We start from the raw sequence: 20,196 nt of genomic DNA, 5'->3' as shown, positions 1-20,196 counted from the left end.
GTTGTGTACCAGTACTAAATATGTAAACTCATGATTATGTCACAGTTTCCTGTTACACCTCCCTGCACCCTGGCTGGATTTTTCACACATCTAGCATAACTGCAGGGGTTGCCTATAGCTGCTCTTCCCCTTGGACACCTACCCACAGAGCAGGCAGACTCTCTGCTTCCCTTTCCACGGTGCCTCTTGCTGGATGCTTGACACAAAGGAGCACAGGAGGCAAGAGACAGCAGGAGCATATTGACCCCAGGCTTCCCCCATGTTCTCAGCTGCTGCACTAGACTCCCCCATCCCTGCCCCCCAAGCACCTCCCCCAGAACCCACCCCACAGCTCTCCCAGGCACCCTGTTCATAGAATCATAGAATATCGGGGTTGGAAGGGATCTCAGGAGGTCATCTAGTCCAACCCCCTGCTCAAAGCAGGACCAATCCCCAATTTTTGCCCCAGATCCCTAAATGGCCCCCTCAAGGATTGAATTCACAACCCTGGGTTTAGCAGGCCAATACTCAAACCACTGACCTAGCCCTCCTCCCAGCTACCCCGTTCCGCAGCGGCTCCTAGAGCAGACATGCCAAACCCACACCAAAAAAATGCAGAAATTGGGCTTGTTTTTGGCTTAAGTGGCTTGCGAGTTGCTTTTGGGCTAGTTTTTGGCTTGGAGCTCGTTGCTTCTTTTTTTTTGGATCGGCTCCCAGCTTGGGGGGGGGGGGCAAGCAGGGGGAGAGAGTCAGGGGTGCGCAGCAGGTCCACCACAGTCCCAGCCTGCTCACCGGCGGGGTGCGGGGGGGTGATTGAGTCACCTAGCGTGTTGGGGTTCCTCAGGATCGGCTTGTTTGGTTTGAAATGGGGCTAGCTTGGCTTTTGGCTCATTGTGAGGGCTGGCACCTGTACGGGCCCAGGCAGCAAAGGGTGAACAATCAGGACAAGGGTGGGAGGTGACAGGCGCCGATATAAGACAAAGACCCCAAATATCGAGACTGTCCCTATAAAATCGGGATATCTGGTCACCCTAGCAACTGTGCCCTGGAGATCAGCTGCCCCAGGGCAGCCGGAGGGACAGCTAGTAGGGGCGGCTGGGGGGGCCTCTCCCCGCCCACACAGCGCCCCCTGCAGGCACGCTAGAGCAGGTGGGGGCGGGGGCTGCGGCAGTGTCTCCCCGTCGAGCCCCGCGCGCGGCCCGAACCGCCGCCTTCGGTCCCCCGGCTGCGCCCGCGCGCACATGCGTCGGTTGAGCTGGAGACGTCACAAGCTCGCGCCCCTGCCCTCTGCCGCGGAGGTCGGGCCCCAGCCGTGCGGAGAGGGGCGCCGCGCACGCACGTGGAGGCCTGCGCCTTGGGGCGCGTCGCGCAGTGAGTGCGACATCCGCGCGCGGGGCTGGAGCCGGCCGGCGAGGAAGCGCCCGGTTCCTCCCTGTCAGCGAGGGAGCCGCCGCGCCGCCGCCCTCCTGCTGCGGGATGTGCTGGTGGGGGGGCCCGGCCCCGGCCGGTGAGCGGCGGCGGTTCTCCCGGCCCCTCGGGCTCTGCTAGGCTGGGCGGGGGGGGGGAGTTTGGAGCGGGGACCCCGCTCCCAGGGCTGAGGAGGGGGAGGCACGGGCGGGCCCGGCCCGGCTGTACCGGGGCCCCGCGCTCAGGGGGACCCAAACCTCTCTAGCGTCTGGGTAAAACAGAGTGAAATCGGGGGGAGGGTCCCATTCGTCTCGCCGGGCCTGGCTGCCCGGCCCCGCTCAAAGGGCGCCCCACCGGCCGGGCAGCCGCTTCCGGGGTGGGGGGCCTGGCTGGGCTGAACAGCGCCGCGGCACCGGCTAGGGCAGGCGCGAGGGGGGATCGTGCCCCCGCCGTAGGCCCTGCGCTAATGTCACCGGGGCCAGGACCGACCCAGGGCGCCAGCTCCCCGTGCCCACCTCTGAGGGAGCAGCCTCGGGCTGAATCGTGGCCAGCGCGTGGCTGGGATTTGGTTCCTTCTCAGCTGGAGGGTTATTGCCCCCCTGCGCCTTGTGCTTCCCCTGCGCCCTGGGGGCAGACGGACACTTGACCACGACAGAGCACTGAGCAGACAGGGTAGTTAGAGGAGTGACTCTGGGCCCTCTGCCCACTCATTTTGTAAAGGTAGTCGGTGAGAAAATTGTGCCTGGCAATTAGCCGACCATAACAGAGGGAGGAGAACTGCTCGGAAAGGGGCAATTCCTGACTACAGAAAGGCATCACTGTAGCTGCCAAATTTTGTGGTGGCCAAACTTGTTTCTACCTGTGACATAAGCTGTAATAAGTGATCCAGCAAATGTTGTTTTGTTTTTCAGGCATATTATAACAGAGATCAGATGCCTGGAGCATAATTAGATATTCTGTTCAGTCTTGCCTTAGCTGTTGACTGTGATACTACCACCATGCATCAGAAGCTTTTGAAGAGTGCCCATTACATCGAGCTAGGAAGCTACCAGTACTGGCCTGTTCTGGTACCTCGGGGAATCCGCTTGTATACCTATGAGCAGATTCCTGTGTTCCTTAAGGACAATCCTTATATTACAGATGGCTACAGGGCTTATCTCCCTTCTAGGCTGTGTTTAAAAAGGTAACATAAGTTGATTGGGATGTTAAAAGGAAGATTTGTGCTTTTGTTAAACGTTTGAACGTTTGCTAAAATGATGATTATCAGTTCCACGCACCACTTTCTGAATATCTGCTATTGTATCTTTTTTCTTTTAGTCTGTTCATTTTATCCAATGAGACAGTAAACATCTGGAGTCACTTACTGGGCTTTTTCCTTTTCTTCACTTTGGGCATATATGACATGACTTCTGTATTACCTTCAGCGAGTGCCTCTAGAGAAGACTTTGTTATCTGTTCTATTTGCCTCTTCTGCTTTCAAGTAAGTCCTTTCATGAACTAGTTTTGAAACATATACTGGAGTTTTTAAAAAATACTTAAAAAGAAAAGGAGTACCTGTGGCACCTTAGAGACTAACAAATTTATTAGAGCATAAGCTTTCGTGAGCTACAGCTTATGTTACAGACTAACACGGCTGCTACTCTGAAACCTAAAAATATTTGTCACTGTCATTTTTCGTCATTTTCAGGATAATAATTGTTTAGTTCAATCTTGAGACTTGACTGAAGTAGCAAAGAAAGCTCTGTGAACAGAAAGGGAAATTTAAAATATGTAGTTGTGCTTTTGGAAGAACAGGTGAACTATCAGTACATCAGGGTTTGGGGTAGAAAATTAGTCTCTAAAAAGCCTGTCTTAAACCTTCAGCAGTTTTATCACCTATACTTCAAAATATATCCACACAGAGGTTTAGTGGTAGTACGTGGTTATACAGTGTGGCAAACCAGAACTTGATTTCAACCAGGTTAGGGAAAAATCTGGATTTCAAATGTGGTTGTTTGACTAAGAAGTATAGTTGTCCAATTATTTTTCAGCTAAATAGCCAGATGTAGTATGAAGCATAGATGGTTGAACACAGCTAGAGGGAATATTTAGCACAGTAGTTGGCAAGGCAAGTACTTTGCCACATCTATTGTTCAGTGGCATTTACAAGTACACTGGAAGATCTTTCAGCCTTGGTTTAACATGCAGGGCAGCTAACATGCTGGCAGATTAAAGCAGTAATAAGGGGTGGGGGGCACCCTTTCAATGAACATCTTCTGAAAAGTGTTAAGTGTCTTCAACTCCTGTTGGATTCAGGCTCCTAAGTAATTACATTTTCACTTGTTTGGATTGTTTTGTGACTGTCATTGGCTAATGGCCAATAGAATGTTTCCTAGTTCATTGCTTCCCAGTCCAGTGGGAATTGTTAATATAGCATTCCAGTGCTTTATACTCCAGGTTTCTCAATAGTGGCCCCTCCTGATTATATATAAGCTATGTTGATGGGCCTTGCTTGGATCCCATTCTTTGATAGCTTTTAAAAGAGAGGAACATAAGGAATATAGAAGATTCCTTGAGGGAGGGAAGAATTTGTCAACACAACAATCTGCGCTCATCAAGGAGATAATAGCTTTCAGACTTTAACCTGTTTTTAATTTTTAACTGAGAAATAATTATCCATACTCAGAAAACTGATTCTTAGTAGATACATCAAATTGTACCATCACCTGCATACAGCATATGTTGACAAAAATACTGTAATTGTAACTTGTACATTTTGGCTCATAAGGAGCCTCTTGTTGGTTAAAATTCAAATACCACCTATCCATTATTCTCTTGTGTGGAGGTTTAATTAGGATTAAAATGTGATGACTTTGGCAATTAAAAAAAAATTGGAAGAGTGTAATTTGCTGAATTGAATCAAACATGTAGTTGGAGGCTGATGTGTATAAGCTGGATGTCTAAATTCAGTGTGCCACAGAGATTAACCTATGATATTTTTGTTAAAATAAAAGTTGTCATGTTAGAGTAAAAAATTTATAGATGTTGAATAATTTTTGCATGTGTGCTGGTAATTCAAGGTTGAAACTCAGAACTGTCTTTCCGACCTTAAATTTATACATCCTGCTTTGAAGCATGTATGATATGGAACATTACATACCCTTGGAACCCCCACAATGCTTGGGTACAGTGCTAGGAGCAGAAGACATAAGTTGGAATCTGTTTGAGCCTTTGGCCTTCTGATGGGGTGTTCAAGTTTGAAGAATTTAATATGAACTCTTTGCACTGATGGGTAACTGCTAATATGTGGGAAAGAGGAAGCACCTGTCCAGTTGCTGTAGTAACAGTGAAGTATACAGGAACTTTGTTCTTTTTACTGTTTCCATTACAAAGTGTTTTGGCAAATTAAAATTTTGAACAGTTATTGCACTGAGAGAGATCCTTCCATGGATCTCTGATCCTTAACTGCATAGTTCTCAATGTTTCATGCTGCAGGTTACACATAAGGGCCACATAGACTATCGATGATACATGCAGATCTAGTTTGGCAAATACCATCCTAGTAGTGAAATCAGCGGCAGTGAAACCTGTCAGATTCTAGTTAATTTCACCCTGCTCTATCAGATGGGCAAAGGCACAGACTCCATCCTCCTAGGAATGGAAGAAATATTTTTCCTCACCAGCCCAAAGGAAAGGTGTGTGGACTGAGGTGTGTCAGAGAGAGACACTCCCACCCTTTCCTTCCCAGCAGCTTCAAATGTAACAATCAGCTACTTGCCAAAGTCCTTATGAAATACGGGCTCCCCCATGGGCAAGGAGTGGAGAGGAAGACCAGCACTTTCTTGCTCTTCCCATCAGCTATGGTTTGAACTGGGTGACTAGGAAGGGTTCTGTCCATTTACCCAATTAGTGACTCCCTCCTTGTAGACATCTCTATGTAGTAGGTGACTGGTAAATTTTTCAAACCATGGTTGTTGAAGACCACTTAGGAAGTACTGTCACACTCTCTTTTTCTCAAAAAAATTCTTTGAGAGAGAATAAATAAGGAAGGGACAAATACTGGTCCCAGCATAAGTGGACTATACATTGAATAAGTCTGGGGTGATGGAATCCTCTCTCTTCAATTTGTAGAATGGCATTAGAGCTGGATACCCCAGAAGCTTCCCACTTTTTTCCCTCCTCATCCCTACATGTGGTGGTTTGGCCAGTGGATACACTAGGTGCACATCCAGACCACCTCTCCGCACTGAAATATAAGCAGCTGCTGCAGAGCCATGCACTCCTGTATACAGACTTGCCCTGCATATCTTCCTGCTCCCCCTCCTCAGCAAAATCTCATTGGTTGCACTGCCAATCAAGCCTTTTGTGCCTACCCAGGCTGGGTAGGATTTTTCCCCTTAACTGCAGTTGACCTTTCTCTAAGTAGCTTGGTTTGGTCAGCTAGCTATTTCAGCATTGGTAGGAAGCATGATTTCCTGACACCCGGTAGCAGTGTGAAATATATAACAGCATCAGAAGGTTAATTCTAGACTTGACAGCTTCATAGACTAAGCCCAGTGCATTTTTTTGCTTTAATTTCATGTTGCCATAAACTAGGCCTGGAAGAAATTAACGTGGATTTGTTTGAACATTTGTACAGGTCTGTATGCTTTGCTCGGTAGGATATCATCTTTTCTGCTGCCATCGCTCAGAGAAGACTAGCCGTCGATGGATGGCATTAGATTATGCAGGAATTTCCATTGGGATCCTGGGCTGCTACGTATCAGGAGTGTTTTATGCATTTTACTGTAATAATGTAAGTTTTAATGTGCTTTTTATGCAATAAAGTGAACACTTCATATCTGACCTGCATGGCCTCACCCGGCTGATTTCTCACACCCCATGTAAGAAGTTAGTTGCACAACCTGCCAGAGGTGCAGAATTAACTGAGTAGTGATGGGAACTGGAGTCCTTTCAAATATTAGTATACCTTTCCCATGAAAAGTGATTAATTGGATTTTGATCACTGATGTGTTACGAAAGATCCTTAAACCCTGGATTTTATTGCATCCAGAATTGTTGAACACAGCAAGTTGGCTCAGAAGTGAGCACACAATCAAAAATAATTCAACATTACTGGCCTGCCAGCTGATCTATGTTGTTTACACTTGTTGACTAGCTTACATTTGGCAAAAACAAGGTTGGTTTCCTATCTGCCACAAATTGCTGGTTCTTACTGGAAATAAATTTGGGTTTTTGGAAGGCATCCTGGAATTCAGCTGTCCCTTGAAGGCACTGTTTTTTTGCAGCTCATCAGGTTACGCCAAAAATCACTTTGTCAAAAAGACCCAATGGTTTGGAACAGACAAGGATCTAGAAGGCTGGAAGAACTTAAGGATGGGGAAAACAGGAGATGGTATTAGATAAGAGAAAAGAAAGGGGATAGTTGAGAAGTTAGGAGAAGAGTGGTTGCAGGGCTTTCTAGTTTATATAAACAGGTATTAGTTTTACACAGGCAAGAGTTTAGGGGAAATTACTGCATCCCCAAGGGCCTTTTCAGAAATGGGGGTGATTAGGATGGTCCACAACCTGCCTTCTCTTCCCCATCCGTTTGTATGTGTGTAGGGAAGGGGAAAGTAGTTTCCCATCAAAACCTTATGTTTTATCCATTGGTAATAAAGAATACATGTAAAGTATCTGAATTCAGCAGTAGAACCAATTCCAACCTGTCAAACTAGTGCAGGAGCAAACTTAAAACTCTTTAGGGAACACAGTAGCTTATGCAATTTTGTATATGGTGAAAAGTGCGTGGACAAAAAACTGGTTAGCCTTCTCTGAATTTGATTTCTAATTAATTTTGTACATGTTCTGCCAAGGGTATTAATTATCTTCACACCTACCCAAAGAAAAAAAAACCATGTATTTTGTTTTCTCCTTTTCCACAGTACTGGCGTCAGGTATACTTGATCACTGTGCTTGCTATGATCCTTGCAGTATTCTTTGCTCAGATTCATCCCAGCTACCTCACTCAACAGTGGCACAGACTGCGTTCTGTCATCTTTTGCTCTGTCTCCGGATATGGAGTCATTCCTACTATCCACTGGGTTTGGCTCAATGGAGGAGTTGGTGCATCTATTGTGCAGGTAAGCTGAGAAGCAGACCCGGTTCCTCTGCTTTTCTGGCTGTCTCCCCACTTTTGGAATATAAGAGTGGTTAAAAAATGAATAGCTTTTAATTGGATTTACCTAATGCAGAGCTTCAAATATTAAACTCAGGATGGGAAACTAAAAACAAGATGCAGCAATTAAATCTGGTTTACAACATACTATTTAAACCTGCCTTGTGAGAAAGGGCGGGGGAGGAGAGGAGAGGAAAAAAAAAAAGGGAGCTACTGTGACCCTAGATACACACCTCTGGGACACAACAACCCGTGTGGGGTCAGTGTATTGCCTGCCTCCAGACGGGTGCAGTGTGCAGTCAGATCAGTGTAGTGGAAAGTAGTAGTCTGCGTCAGGGAGCACTGGTGCAGATTCTCTATTGCCTTCGCCCCCCCTGAAATAAAGTGGGGGAGGTAGGGGCCAGATTCTAACTCTAGTCTTCTTCTGGGGCAGAGCCCCTTACTTGGAGTTTGTGTCAAAGCCAGAAATGAGCCATATATATATATATATATACACACACACACACACACACGTAACTTTGCCTTTTAAGTGACCCACCGATTATTCATATTTTATGAAGTTACTAATGTTAAGTTATACACCAGCTAGGAAAGTAATCTGTTGTAAAGGTTACCTAATCCTGAAAAGCAAGGAGCATGGCAGGGTGAAAGAGGGAAATATATACCAGTCTTATGGTAAAATAGGAGTTGTAGTAGTTATATAATGAGCTAGACACAGATGAGAACCTACCATGATGCTAATCTGTGCAGGTTCTTATACTGGCACCGTAATGGACTTTAGAATAGGCTGTACTTCAAAAAAATTTTAAAAACTGTATTTTTTCTATACACTCACTAGCAGTAAGTAGTATTGCCTGGGTATTCAAAGTACTTCTGTGCACAAGTCCATGTTACTGATCTTGTTCCTGTACATCTAAAAATAGAAAGCTTTGTTTTTGGCAGCAAGATACTGTGGTAATGGGGACTTAAAAAAACCAAACTAATGTATAGGTTGCTTTCCACTGAACAGTTTCATCCCTTTTCCCATCTGGTGTTTAGAAGCCTCGTGAGATCATGTGTGGTAAGTTATGCTTCACATGGTCAAAGATTCCAAGCTGATTTAGTAACCTTTTCCCTCCCACTACCTTTTACTAGGTCCGTAGCTCCAAAAGGAACTTACAAGGCATTGATTGATCCAACTTTTTTCATTAGTCAGGCGTTTTAAATGCATTCTTACTAATGGAAATGCTTCAGTGTAGAGTTTTGGGGACCGGTCTAAGGAAATCTGTTCTTAGGCACAGTGTGAATGTATTAAAAAAAAAAAAAAAAAAAAAACAACGCATCTCCTATTGTGGACTTTCACCTTTGCCCAGAGAAAATGGAGGTGGGGTTGGTTTCAAGCACAAAGATGGGGCTAAGCTTTAACCTCTTCGGTCTCAGGTTTTGATACTTCTAACAGATTTGAAGTCTGTTCAACATTCATGTAAATAAAATAATGAGATTAAAGCTTTGTCCTTGCAAAGTATACAGTGCACTTGCTAGACAAAGGTTATGAGGTAGATGTTCATGTTCTAATACTAAGCAAAGCTTCATTTTTCTTTTGCAGGAGTTTGCTCCTCGAGTAATTGCGATGTACTTGATTGCTGCTGTAGCTTTTCTCTTTTACATTTCCAAAGTTCCAGAAAGATACTTCCCAGGTATGATTATCTTTTGCAGTGTACTTAGGTGGTTATACTTTCTTTAGATGCCCTTCCAGAAGGAGTGTGTTTTAAATGGTCGTTAAAAAACAAGGGTGAACATGTCCTACATTAAGCAGCCATATCTGTGTTTTATACTGTGCTCACTGTATGCATTTGCTGCAGTCATGCTAGTAGCTTCTCTGAGCCTGCAGGAATTCAGCTAAATCATAATCTAGTGGCAAGACATGTTAAGGGGGGGCGGAAGGATCATTAACACTTGTATAAAATTGGAAAATATACAAATCATATAAAGTAGTGTCAGTATCCCAACAATCTCAATTTAACCGCCAAAGGATCTTGGAACTTTACCTGTACTATATGATTTCTTGGTATTGCAGCACACTTGGTCAACAGTTCATCCACGTATGGCAGGTGATTATTATTCTCCTAATAAAATGAAATAGGATTTGGAAGGCTAACTCACTTAGGCTCCTTGGAAAATCCCAGCTCCAGAGCTTGGGGGTTTTTTCCCCCGCCCCCCCAGAGTGCTGATCACACTCAGCTCTCACTGACTGCTGGCTGTCATTTTCCCCAGTTCTAAAAAGGGAATAATTACCTGTCTGTGAAGTGCTTTGAGATCCTTTGATAAATAGTGCTCTGTAAGTATAAAGAGCTGTTAGGTTATAGTGTTTTCCAGCTAGTATGAGTGTTGGTACTAGACTAGGATAATCAAAGGATTAATGTGCACTGACTGCTCTGATTTTTAAGGCAAAAATATCAAATTACACCTACAGGTAAATTACTTGTACCATTGTTTTATTTAGTAAATGTATGTCCCATAAGCTATTGCTGTAGAACCTAAACCCCAGCTGGAGAGTAGACTCACCACTGGTGCATTCCCTTGAGGCTGGGCCTGGCGTGGCATAGCAGGCTCTCCCCCTCTAGCGTCCCTTGTCGATAGCCACTCTGGCCCTGAGGTGGTCTCCCTTGGGTCCCTGGCCTGGTTACCTTCAGTTTCACCCCTTCTAGGGTAAGCAAAGATTCCAAAAAACAGAAACATAACTCTTCACCCCTTCCCAGGCTCTGCAAGGTTGTCCTACTCTTGTGCAGAGCAATGTGTCCCAGGACTTTCTTCCTGGAGGCTTGGCTACAAATAATAGTTCTCCCTTTTGTGTCAGGGTGTTTCCTGGTGGACTGGTAGGGGAACCCAGGCCCTCCACCTCATCTGGGTTGCAGTCTAGAGGTCTTATGGCAAGCAGCTATGATCTGCTCCCTCAGCTGCCTCACTAGACTTCGTACCTTGACCTTCCTTCAGGTCCTCTCACAGCCCCCCAGCATACTATATATCTGCTTCTCTAGGCCTTTCCTCCACTCTCTAGCAGCCAGAGAACAGCAGTAGAGGTTCCCCGCCCTCCCCCCCTTCTCTCCCTGCAGCCTCCTTCTCATCTTGACTTCCTCCCTTTATGCTTACCACAAGCTGTGCTTCATCTTCACTTGAGCCTGGCCCATCTTCCAGGTGCAACCAAGTGCACTAATCGCTGTGTGTCTCCAGTTTACTATCATTACCTGTGTGGGACACATACTCCTCACAATTCCCAATCAGGATTGGAGTTCAGTTGTGTTAGATACGATATATAAATAATGGAAAGTACATCCCTACCCCAAAGGGCATACTATAAGTGTATAACAAGAAGTGAGTGGCTATGACAAACAGTTTAAGGGCGCACACAACAATAGTAAGACAGTTATGATTAGTCTACTGAGCAGCACATCAGCTGTTTAGTCAACATTGAGTGTTTTATAGGCATCACAGGAGGAGAGATATTTAAAGGAAAATAAAGTTGTGGATTTTTACAGAGAGGTGCACTCACACAGAAAAGATCTTGGGTATGGCCAAATGGCACATCATTTCATAAAAGGCAATGTGGTATTTATTGCAGAGAATACCACTGTAATATAACTAGAAATAAAATTGTGATTTATTGAAAGTTAACCACTTGCTATAAATTCCCATGTAGAGATTCAACTTTGGAAAACATTTTAATTGTACCAATGACAGCTTCCCTAGTGTAGTATTGTATTGAGTACTAGGATCCAATATAACTTTTTAATTAAAGTTAGTGAAAGGACCGTGTAAACGTTCGGACTCACCCAGTGGCGCTTCCTGCTGGTAGTCATCAGGAATTAGCTCATCCAGCCACTGGAGCACCCTCTGCAGGCCAGTGATCTGCCTTACCGCTGGCCCCTCCCAAGACCCCATGCCCCTTTCTCTGGGGTGCTGCCTCCCTGGCAGTATCCCCACACTCTCAGGTTCTGGGTCTCCCCACCTTGCCTCAGTCTGGGCTGCTGCCAGTCCCCACTTAGCCCCTTGTATCGGGGGGAAGACTGTGGTGTATACTCCACTCATCACAGGCAAGGAGGTTTGGACCTGCTGCCTCTGCCTACCCATGGGCTGCCCCTCTGCAACTCTGCACCTATTCGGCCTGTAGTCAGGCCTGCAGCTTGAGGCTTTCTAGGCTGGAACTCTCCTCTGGTCCTTCCCTAGCCCTGCTCCAATCTAGGTGTCCTGCTCGGCACCTTGCAGCCAGGCCCTTCTCCCTCTACAGGCAGAGGGAGACTGACTAATGGCTCCTGGCTCACAGCCTCTTATAGGAGCCAGCTGGGCCTGATTGAGCTGGCCACAGCTGCAGCTGTTCCCTTAATCAGCCTGGGCTTTTCTCCACAGCCCCAGCCCTCTCCCAGGGCAGGAGCGGGGAACCACCCTGCTAGAGACCTTATTAGTTTCCGTGGGAGTTGAATTGGGCCCTGGAGGAGCCTGGTAGATAGTGAGCATCTACTTGTTTGCTTCTTCTCTAGTCCTTGGGGTTCAATTAGCTCACTTTACTAACTTTAGTAGGTCTGGGTATTAAACGCCAGTCAGGTCCAGATTTTCCAATTAGATGTACTCCTTTGTTTGCACATGTGTATCATGCATGCTTAAATATCCAGTGTGCCCATGTGCATTGTGTATCTCTACACGTGTGGCAATTGCTTATGGGCACTGGGGTTTATAGCCACCCATATAGCTGCACTGATACAAACCCCTAATGTAAATGTTGGGTACTAGTGTAAACTGGCTCTTGCATTGTGTCTCCACTAAGAGTTTGCACCAGTAGCCAAAAACATGAGTATAGACAAGCCCTTGTATGCTTAAGTAGTCAGATGGACTTGCAAATATGTAATCTGAGCCTACACTTAATGCACTTGCATATATTTTCCATTTAAAGCTGGCCCAGAGATATACAGTACTTTCCCTTCAATGCATGCATGTTTATCAGAAATTATTCAAATGCATGAGAGCTTCAACCTCCAGGCTAGAGTTGCTGCTGCAGCAGTTATGTTGAATATTATAACGTAGACAATCTCTTTGCTTTTTCCAAAAGGACAATTAAACTACCTTGGCTCTAGTCACCAAGTATGGCATATCCTTGCAGTAGTAATGTTGTATTGGTGGCATCAATCTACAGTGTATATCATGCAATACAGACACAGCAAGCCCTGTCCTGACTACAGTACACATTTATGAATGAAGGTATGGCAGTCCTATATGCATGGAGACAAGATATAGTGGGTATGGGGTTTGACCATCTTGCTTTGAGCCTTTCTGTCACAAGGTTCAGTTTGCTTTCTTTCCTTATTTGTGCTAATGCTCTAGAACAGAACCACAGGGTAGCACTTTTTATCCATGAAAGATACATCACTTGAAGAGTTATATGGAATATTCTCCTAGACACAGCTGAATTTCCTGATAAGATCCTCAGACAAAACTGGAGAGCTGGTGGGTGTTCAACATTGTTTGTGTATGTAGGTGTAGGGGAAGCTGACACTATGACCAAGCTCAGCAACTGAATATATGTATTCAGTCCAGAGTATCTGCTTGCTTACGCAAGTATAAACTGGGCCAAACTCCATTATAGCCAGTGGAGTTACATAGTTGTTAAACTAGGATAAGCCCGAAGAGACTCAGATCAGTCCATCAGATCCTTGATACAGGGATGCTAACTACCACTTAGATCCAAACTTTGATTTACAATCTCATAGTAAAAGTCCTGCATGTTTTTTCTAGTGAACATTCAGGCTATAATTTTGATAAGTTTTTTCATAATGTCTCAATATATTTTGTTTTTATTTTCTTGATATTTAATATTCTGCAATAATCACATTTACTCTGCATGTTGCTTAGATTTTTACTGTACAGTATATTACTTTTTTCCACTAAATTGCCTCTTCCTTATTTTTCTCCAAAACTTGTTATAACACACCCACACTTTCTGCTTTCTCCCCTAAAGAATAAAAGCAAATGTGTAACAGCACAGGTAGATGGAAAAGCAAAGGGACTCCACAAGGCACAGAAATGCTCTGGCATGATGTAGTACTATAGATGTTGCAAGTAAGCAAAGACAGCCACGTTAAATGGAGCTCCATTCAAAGCAGAGGAAGGCTTAGAGGTTTTCAAATGTGGAAAGTACAAAATTGGCAAAGGCACTTTATTTTAAGTGCTAGAAGGATATAGCTAACCAGTGAAAACTATAAACAGAAAACATTTAGGATCCTCTGGAACATGGCTGAATTGTCTTACCTGTAATCTAGCTATAATTGCACTTAAATTCGTAATATTGGTAAAGGACAGGGCATTTGTCTGCACTGTCTATACTAGGACTCTTTCTAGAATACTTACTCACCCCAGCCTCTAGTGCTAGATATTGCCATTGAAATTTAAGATGAAAAGATACTTCCATTGCATTTTTCTGTCCTTGCTGTCTGACATGAAATTTCTCTAAATGACAAAATCCCAGCTGTCTGTCCAACATGAAATTTCTCTATATGAAGAAACAGTAATTTAATTTAACAATTTGGTGTTGAGACAAATTCTGCCACCTTTACTCACGCTGAGTAACATCTTACTCCTTCAATAGCCACTCTGAAATCACTAGGGAGATGCACAGAGTAAGGTGCTATTCTGTGAGAGAAAGGATGGCAGAATGGGCTGTCACTGACACCCTTCTTTTCACTCCATTTTGTTAATTCCCCCAACATTTGTCAATCCTTTCGGGGGTTTTTTTTTTTAAAAAAAAGTGTAGACAGTTGATGTTTGTAGTCTGATGAAACTTGTCTCCCTCTATCTTTCAGAATTCTCGTACTGCAACAGAAGTTCTGACTATGAATGTCTAGTCCTTAGTTGCATGCTGATTTCCGAAACCATGCACTGAGGCAGCTGCTCTCTATTACCTGCGGGACTGTGTTTCTACTTGCTGGGATGGCATACCAACAGAGGTTTTTTTGAGACAGTGACTGCTTAGGTTTTCAAAATGACTCATATTCACCTCAGCCACTGTACATTCTGCAGTGAAGCAGAGAACAACTGTGCAGGTCTTCCTACAGAGAGGTTATGTAATCAGACCATGTAAAAACAGGATATGAATAATTACATTCCTTCTTCTGACTGGTAAAACATGAAAGGCAGCGATGTGTACTCTTGGTGAACAGCAAATGACTCTCTCCTTGATTTGGACTTCACTTTCAGACTTCATTAAAGAGTATTCTGAAGAAATTTGCCCTAAACAGCATGCTTCTAAAGCTCCTATGATAAATTGCTTCTTGGGACCTGGTCTTAGACTTTTTCAAATCCATACAGTGTGGTGTACCTTCTAGACTTACTATCTAATTGTTGTGTGCATGCTATGACATTGCTGTTATATTTAAATCTGAATTCAATGGATTCGTACTTTTTTTTTAACAGAAAATGTTTTCTTTTTGAAAGATCAAAATGAATGCTCTCCTTCCACTCCGTTTCATCATCAGTAACTTTAAAATTAATTCCTTTATTTGAAATGGACAGTGTCACTGATTTGTGCCATTGAGGTTTTTCTCAAGAACTTAAGTGACTTCTGTGATTTTGAAAATTTTACTCTTGACATATTATAAAGACTATCCACCAACTGTAGGCTTAAGTTTATTAACCGGTTGTGGTCAATAGACTGTAGCATTACACTTAGTGTACATTGCAGGAGTTTACACCAGCAACTGGCCCTGTATTAGACTGGTATAAATAATCCCAAGTAACTGTCCACAAAAATAATCCAGATCTAAAGAGCAAATATGGCCTTCTGATTAATATGAACAAATGCATCAGTGTTCTTTTAGCACTGTGTAGTCTATCTTATTTAAACATGTCTGTTACCATAAGTTTTCTGTAGCTATTCATAAAAGGAGACTCAGTATTTGCCTCTAGATTAGTCTCTTTCAGGCTGAATCCTGGTTTTAAAAATTGCAGTTTATTTTAAATTTATTTTGCCTTGAAAAACTTTTAAAAAATAATTTTTCATGTCAGTACAGAAAGTGTCTGGATTCCTTAATGCCAACCAGATACCTTAAACTCCTGAACAGTTGTGTTGTTCTGTTGCAGGGATTGAAAGATCTTTATTTTATTATATAGATTTCAATGTATATGGTCTCTGAAGCTGGTTGGAAAGTCTTTGTTTTTGAATGGAATTAAAGTCTTAAATAGCTTCTGGAGAGTAATTGCTTGTGTTTACATTCACTTGAACAGTTGCATTAAATGCTGCTGGCTAATGTGATAAATGTTAGAATCAGTGTTTCTTTCAAGTTTCTTCTACATCAGTAACCAGTATGTTGGCAGGTCTGATTACAACTCAGTAACAGTCCAACGTGAGACTGACCTGTATGTCGATTGTCAGGGAAGCACAGTTGTAATCATGTCCTCTAACACAGTAGTTACTTCAGTGTGGATGGGATGATGTTCTACAGGAAATGATCCTGTGACAGGCACCTGTTTTCTTTAGTTATGTTGAAGTCCCTGTTTTGGGAATGACTATCCAGGGTCTTGCTTAGAATCAATAGAAACATTTAGCCTAGTGGCTGATGCGTGGTCTCTGAAAATGCCAGCTACATGTTTGGCTACAACTTTTCTTGATCATCTTAGTAGCCACTCTGAGAACTACTGAAAGTGGCCTTGAAGAAAAAACCACCTTGGCCCAAGAAAAGGTATATCATCAGTCAGCGAGCTAAAAAGAAATGTAACCAATAGCCCATGCTGGAATGCCTAAAGCTCTGTAACGTACACAAACTAGTATAAGCCTTTCCTAGATAGGGGTCCCATCAAATGCGTTGGGGAGGGTAGGAGAAGGGAAGCCAAGCGAAGAAACAAGTTCCTCTTTAAGAGAGGATTTTTTCCCCTTGTTTTATTTTGCTCTTAGCTTCAAGTAGCTAAGGCTGTGTTTTAATACTTGTACAATGGAATTGTTTGGTAACAGAGGTAAAAGGAAAGTACTTCTTTGAATTTCAAAGGAGGCGTTTGGCAATGGCCATGTTTTGGATGGAGATGGTGACTTATTACAGTAGATACGGCTCTATTGTAAAGCCTTTGAACACTTACTTATGCTTGTGACTGAGAATTCTGGGCACTGTAATTTTTGTACTACTATGTTTATGTATTTATTGTAAAATTGTAGATTGTTGACAAGTCTAACCATGCGGAGTTCCTTTGAGTTCTACACTAAATTGGTTTCAAAATGACTTTTGTTAGCATTTAATAATATTGATGGATTACCTCCCAAACCTCTGAGCCTTTCAGTGTGAACACCTGACCTTATTTATTTTTTTAAACTTGTCTGCAAAACACGTTTAATGTGCACTAATAATTACTACTGAAGCCTGACTAGAAACTTGCAAATGAAAAAACCTGCTCTAACAAACTTCATGTAAAATTAAACAATCAGCAATTGTTTGTGTTGGTGGATGCATTTTTATTTCTTTAGGTTGCTAGTTCATTTTTTAAAACTAATTATCTTTATATAACTATTGTAGCATTTTTCAACCACTGGAAAAGGAAATTCAAAGTCATGGTGTGTTTCAGTTACATGGAGTGCAATTTATCAAGCTGCATGACTAAATGTGTATTATGTGAATATCTAAGCTGTAAATAAATTTGGGTTTACTGAATGTGTATTTAACAATATTATTCACAAGAGCATGTCTCATTAAAGTGAAGTAGATGCTACTCCCCCAGTGCCAAAACCTCCAGTTTCTACAATGCAGTTGGGCATTTTGAAATCTGATAATGAGGATAATGTAAAATTAGACTTCATATCAAAATGAATGACAGGGATACTGTTCTAATTGCCTTATTCAGTCTAATACCTCATTTAAAAAATAAATAGTTAAATGAAACTGTCAGGCTGCTTCACCAAAATGCTGATGAACTCGATGGTCTTACTACAGCATTACGGTCCAGTTTGCTCCAGAATAGACAAGGCCTTGTTTGAGCCATAAGAGGTATGATCATTCCACTTTATGGAAACCTCCCAAATGTTGACTCTTGGCACCTGCATAACATAGAAAGTTGGTCTTCTCCCCCTTCCATGCCTTCTCCTGATTCCTAAATGTTTTTTGGACTGACCAAAAGTGATTTGATCACACCCTAAAACAGTAACTGCAGTGATTTGGGAGGTGAGGAATCTGATGTTCATGTCAAGCACTGAAAAAAGAGGTACCATTTCTTTTCACTTCCAATCTCAGCTGTCAACTATTTCCAACAAGACAAAAGGATCTGAATGTTCTTCTACAATATTATGATTGTGTGAGTGTACTACCACAAAGCAATCTGAGCCACTATTTATTGTCGGTTGAATTGGCACCTCAATTGGAAGATGGAGGTGGGCAGTGAGGGGACGGAAAATTTCTTACCAATAATTTCCTTCCTGCTAGCAACAATCCTTTCTCTGAAGCTTCACGGCAGCAGTTCAGCATTTTGGCTCCACGTGCTCTGGCCATGCCTCCTCTGCTCTCGCTTGCCACCAGATGAGTTATTCTGAGTACCTTGCTAGAGGACATCTGGTCTTCATGGAAGCTGGAGTGGGGATTCCCGTTGCAGCTTTGAGATCCAAGAACCAAGGTCTCCTTGACCAACGATGAATTAAACGAATTACCATCGCCTGTTTGCATGTTATTTTCTGGATCACCTTTCCCCCAATATTGGAAAGGGCGGAAATGCATAAAGTAGATCCTGTGGCCAGTTGTGCGATAGGGCATCTGCCCCCATGGCTCTAGGATCTGTCTCCCATGTGAAGGCGAGGAAGCAGCCTCCGAGGCTATAAGCTGCAAACAGCTGCTTCCCTGCCTTTGAGATCCTATATTTAGAGCCCTGCGGGGATACAAAATTTGTACCAGCATCCAATTCGCAAAAATGGTCTGAAAATCTGCAGACATAAAGCTGATATCTGTGGATATGCAGGGCTCTAATGATATGTTACAGTAAGCAGAGGAACAGAATAGAAAATTGAAATCAGCCATAGAGAATCTGCAAAAAAGAGAAGTGCTGTCCCCTATTTATCTTGGTGGACAACAATAGGCTTCAGATACTTAGGCAGGGCTTGCAGGATGGGGACAGAAATGCAAAAAGGTGGCCCTAGCAAAATTAAAAGATGGGAACCTGGGATAATTGGAATAGATGTTGGAATGGGGACATGTGGAATGACCAAGACTGGCAGTCATCCAAGCAGTCCACGGGCAAGGGCCACTGCACCGCAACTAGCATTGTATGAGGAGAGCCAGCTTCTGGCAAAACCAAAGCCAAAACCCAGAGCGGTTCTTGTATGAATGGGAGAAGTGCAGAGGGAAAAGAATTATCAAATGATTTGACTAGGTTGGTAGATAAGATGGATGAGGAAACAGTCTGGTTAACAGAGCACCTTGAGAGACAGAGGCCACGACTTGTTGGATGAAAGAGAATATAGAAATAACATAGGTGAGCTGGTTAACACCTAGAATGGATGCATTAATGCGTGGAGTTGCCCAGAAATGGTCAACTTCAGCAGGGATGGGCGTTCCTGCAATCTGTTTGGCACACACGCAAAAGCAACATAAACTGGGGGAACAAGTTCATGTTTTGCAGGAGCAGGCAGCAATCCCCACTCTCCTCTCAGAGCCAGGATAAAAAAACAGAGGTCCTGGTTCCCAAGCCCCCGTCTCTAGCCCATGGAACCGCACTTCCCTCAGAGCTAATATAACCTCTCAAATATTATACCCTCTTTCAGTCTACTGAACTCACTGCTGCTGCCTTTACTTTAAACTGACCTCACAAAGTTCATTAATGTCTCTTGGCTTCTGTCTCCCTCCCAACATTACTTTCTCCTCACTTCTGCCCTCCCTTTGTTTTTAAAAGTTATAGCTGTTACAGAAGCCCCCCCATCACAGAAACAGAGCAATTGAAAACAAGAAACAAAAAACCAAATCATCATGATGCTTAAGGTGGTAACTTTACTTAAATAAATCCAATACATTAATTATCTTAACCCTTCAGGCATGCAACAGCTGAAAAGACTCTTAAGTTTCTTGAAGATATGGTTGCTAACCAACAGAAATGCAAGCTCTGCTTCTAATCCTAGCCACTAATATTTGAAACAGGGGTTTTCCCTATTTCTAAATAGTAATGTATATAAAGTAATGGAAAGGGACTAAATTAAGACAAAGTAGGAAAATAATTTTTATCAATTCTTATTATAAGTTTTAAACAAAAAGGTAGTATCTTGTTTAACTAAATGTTTAACCCTTTTGTTCACCTCTCTATTTTCTAAAATGCATTGCCTTAATAACTAAGCCTTTAATGCCTTACTGTTCATCTTTAATTGTTAGTTTGTCCTGTATGTTGTCCTATGTTGGTGTATGCTGGGTCATGTGACTTTTTTCTTTTTCTTTTGTTTCAACACAAGTCAATTTGATACTCATCATTATGAAAAGTTATTTTTGGTATAAGTGGTACCACACTATTTTAATATTACAGTCAGGTTATAGCCATAATACCAATTTTTTTTTTGCAAAGCTCAAAAAGGCCTCAGTTATAAATATATGTACGTATATTTCTGCCTTAACAAATAATGCCATTGCAAACAAAAAGGGTTCTCTTATTAATCAAAGGCTTTTTGTTCAAAGAAAAAAACTATTGGGGGGAAACCTCAA

The 20,196-nt window shown here is 42.9% G+C and overlaps 1 protein-coding gene and 1 long non-coding RNA gene across 6 annotated transcripts; one reads left to right on the top strand and one right to left on the bottom strand.

Moving 5' to 3' along the window:
* The first annotated feature begins 1,178 nt into the window (after nucleotides 1–1,178).
* On the top strand, nucleotides 1,179–17,181 carry PAQR3 (progestin and adipoQ receptor family member 3). Of its 5 annotated transcripts, none has more exons than XM_043544886.1 (7): nucleotides 1,179–1,350; nucleotides 2,298–2,569; nucleotides 2,704–2,866; nucleotides 6,005–6,160; nucleotides 7,290–7,487; nucleotides 9,108–9,198; nucleotides 12,603–12,751. In XM_043544886.1, the coding sequence occupies exons 2-7, from the start codon at nucleotides 2,385–2,387 to the stop codon at nucleotides 12,743–12,745; spliced, it is 936 nt and encodes a 311-aa protein (XP_043400821.1). In that variant the 5' UTR covers nucleotides 1,179–1,350; nucleotides 2,298–2,384; the 3' UTR covers nucleotides 12,746–12,751. The 5 variants fall into 5 exon arrangements, with proteins under 5 accessions (XP_043400821.1, XP_043400819.1, XP_043400820.1 ...); XM_043544887.1 differs by lacking the exon at nucleotides 12,603–12,751 and adding an exon at nucleotides 14,350–17,181 and having other exon boundaries at nucleotides 1,214–1,350; XM_037896742.2 differs by having other exon boundaries at nucleotides 1,348–1,486.
* LOC122465412 lies at nucleotides 7,482–12,641 on the bottom strand. Its single transcript, XR_006290258.1, has 3 exons — nucleotides 10,067–12,641; nucleotides 9,797–9,837; nucleotides 7,482–9,627 (listed from the first exon to the last, which is right to left on the bottom strand). It is a non-coding gene; the product is annotated as an uncharacterized LOC122465412 (long non-coding RNA).
* Nucleotides 17,182–20,196: the final 3,015 nt, after the last annotated feature.

This window comes from Chelonia mydas, chromosome 4 (assembly GCF_015237465.2).
Source record: "Chelonia mydas isolate rCheMyd1 chromosome 4, rCheMyd1.pri.v2, whole genome shotgun sequence".
NCBI classification, from domain to species: Eukaryota; Metazoa; Chordata; order Testudines; family Cheloniidae; genus Chelonia; species Chelonia mydas.
This window is presented reverse-complemented; position numbering and strand designations above follow the sequence as displayed.

Coding starts and splice junctions, on each gene's coding strand:
- PAQR3 (XM_043544884.1), top strand. CDS start 1,221: ATGCGTCGGTTGAGCTGGAGACGTCACAAGCTCGCGCCCCTGCCCTCT. Junction 2,867..6,004: donor TTTGCCTCTTCTGCTTTCAA/GTAAGTCCTTTC, acceptor ACATTTGTACAG/GTCTGTATGCTTTGCTCGGT. Junction 9,199..12,602: donor TCCAGAAAGATACTTCCCAG/GTATGATTATCT, acceptor TTTTTCCAAAAG/GACAATTAAACTACCTTGGC.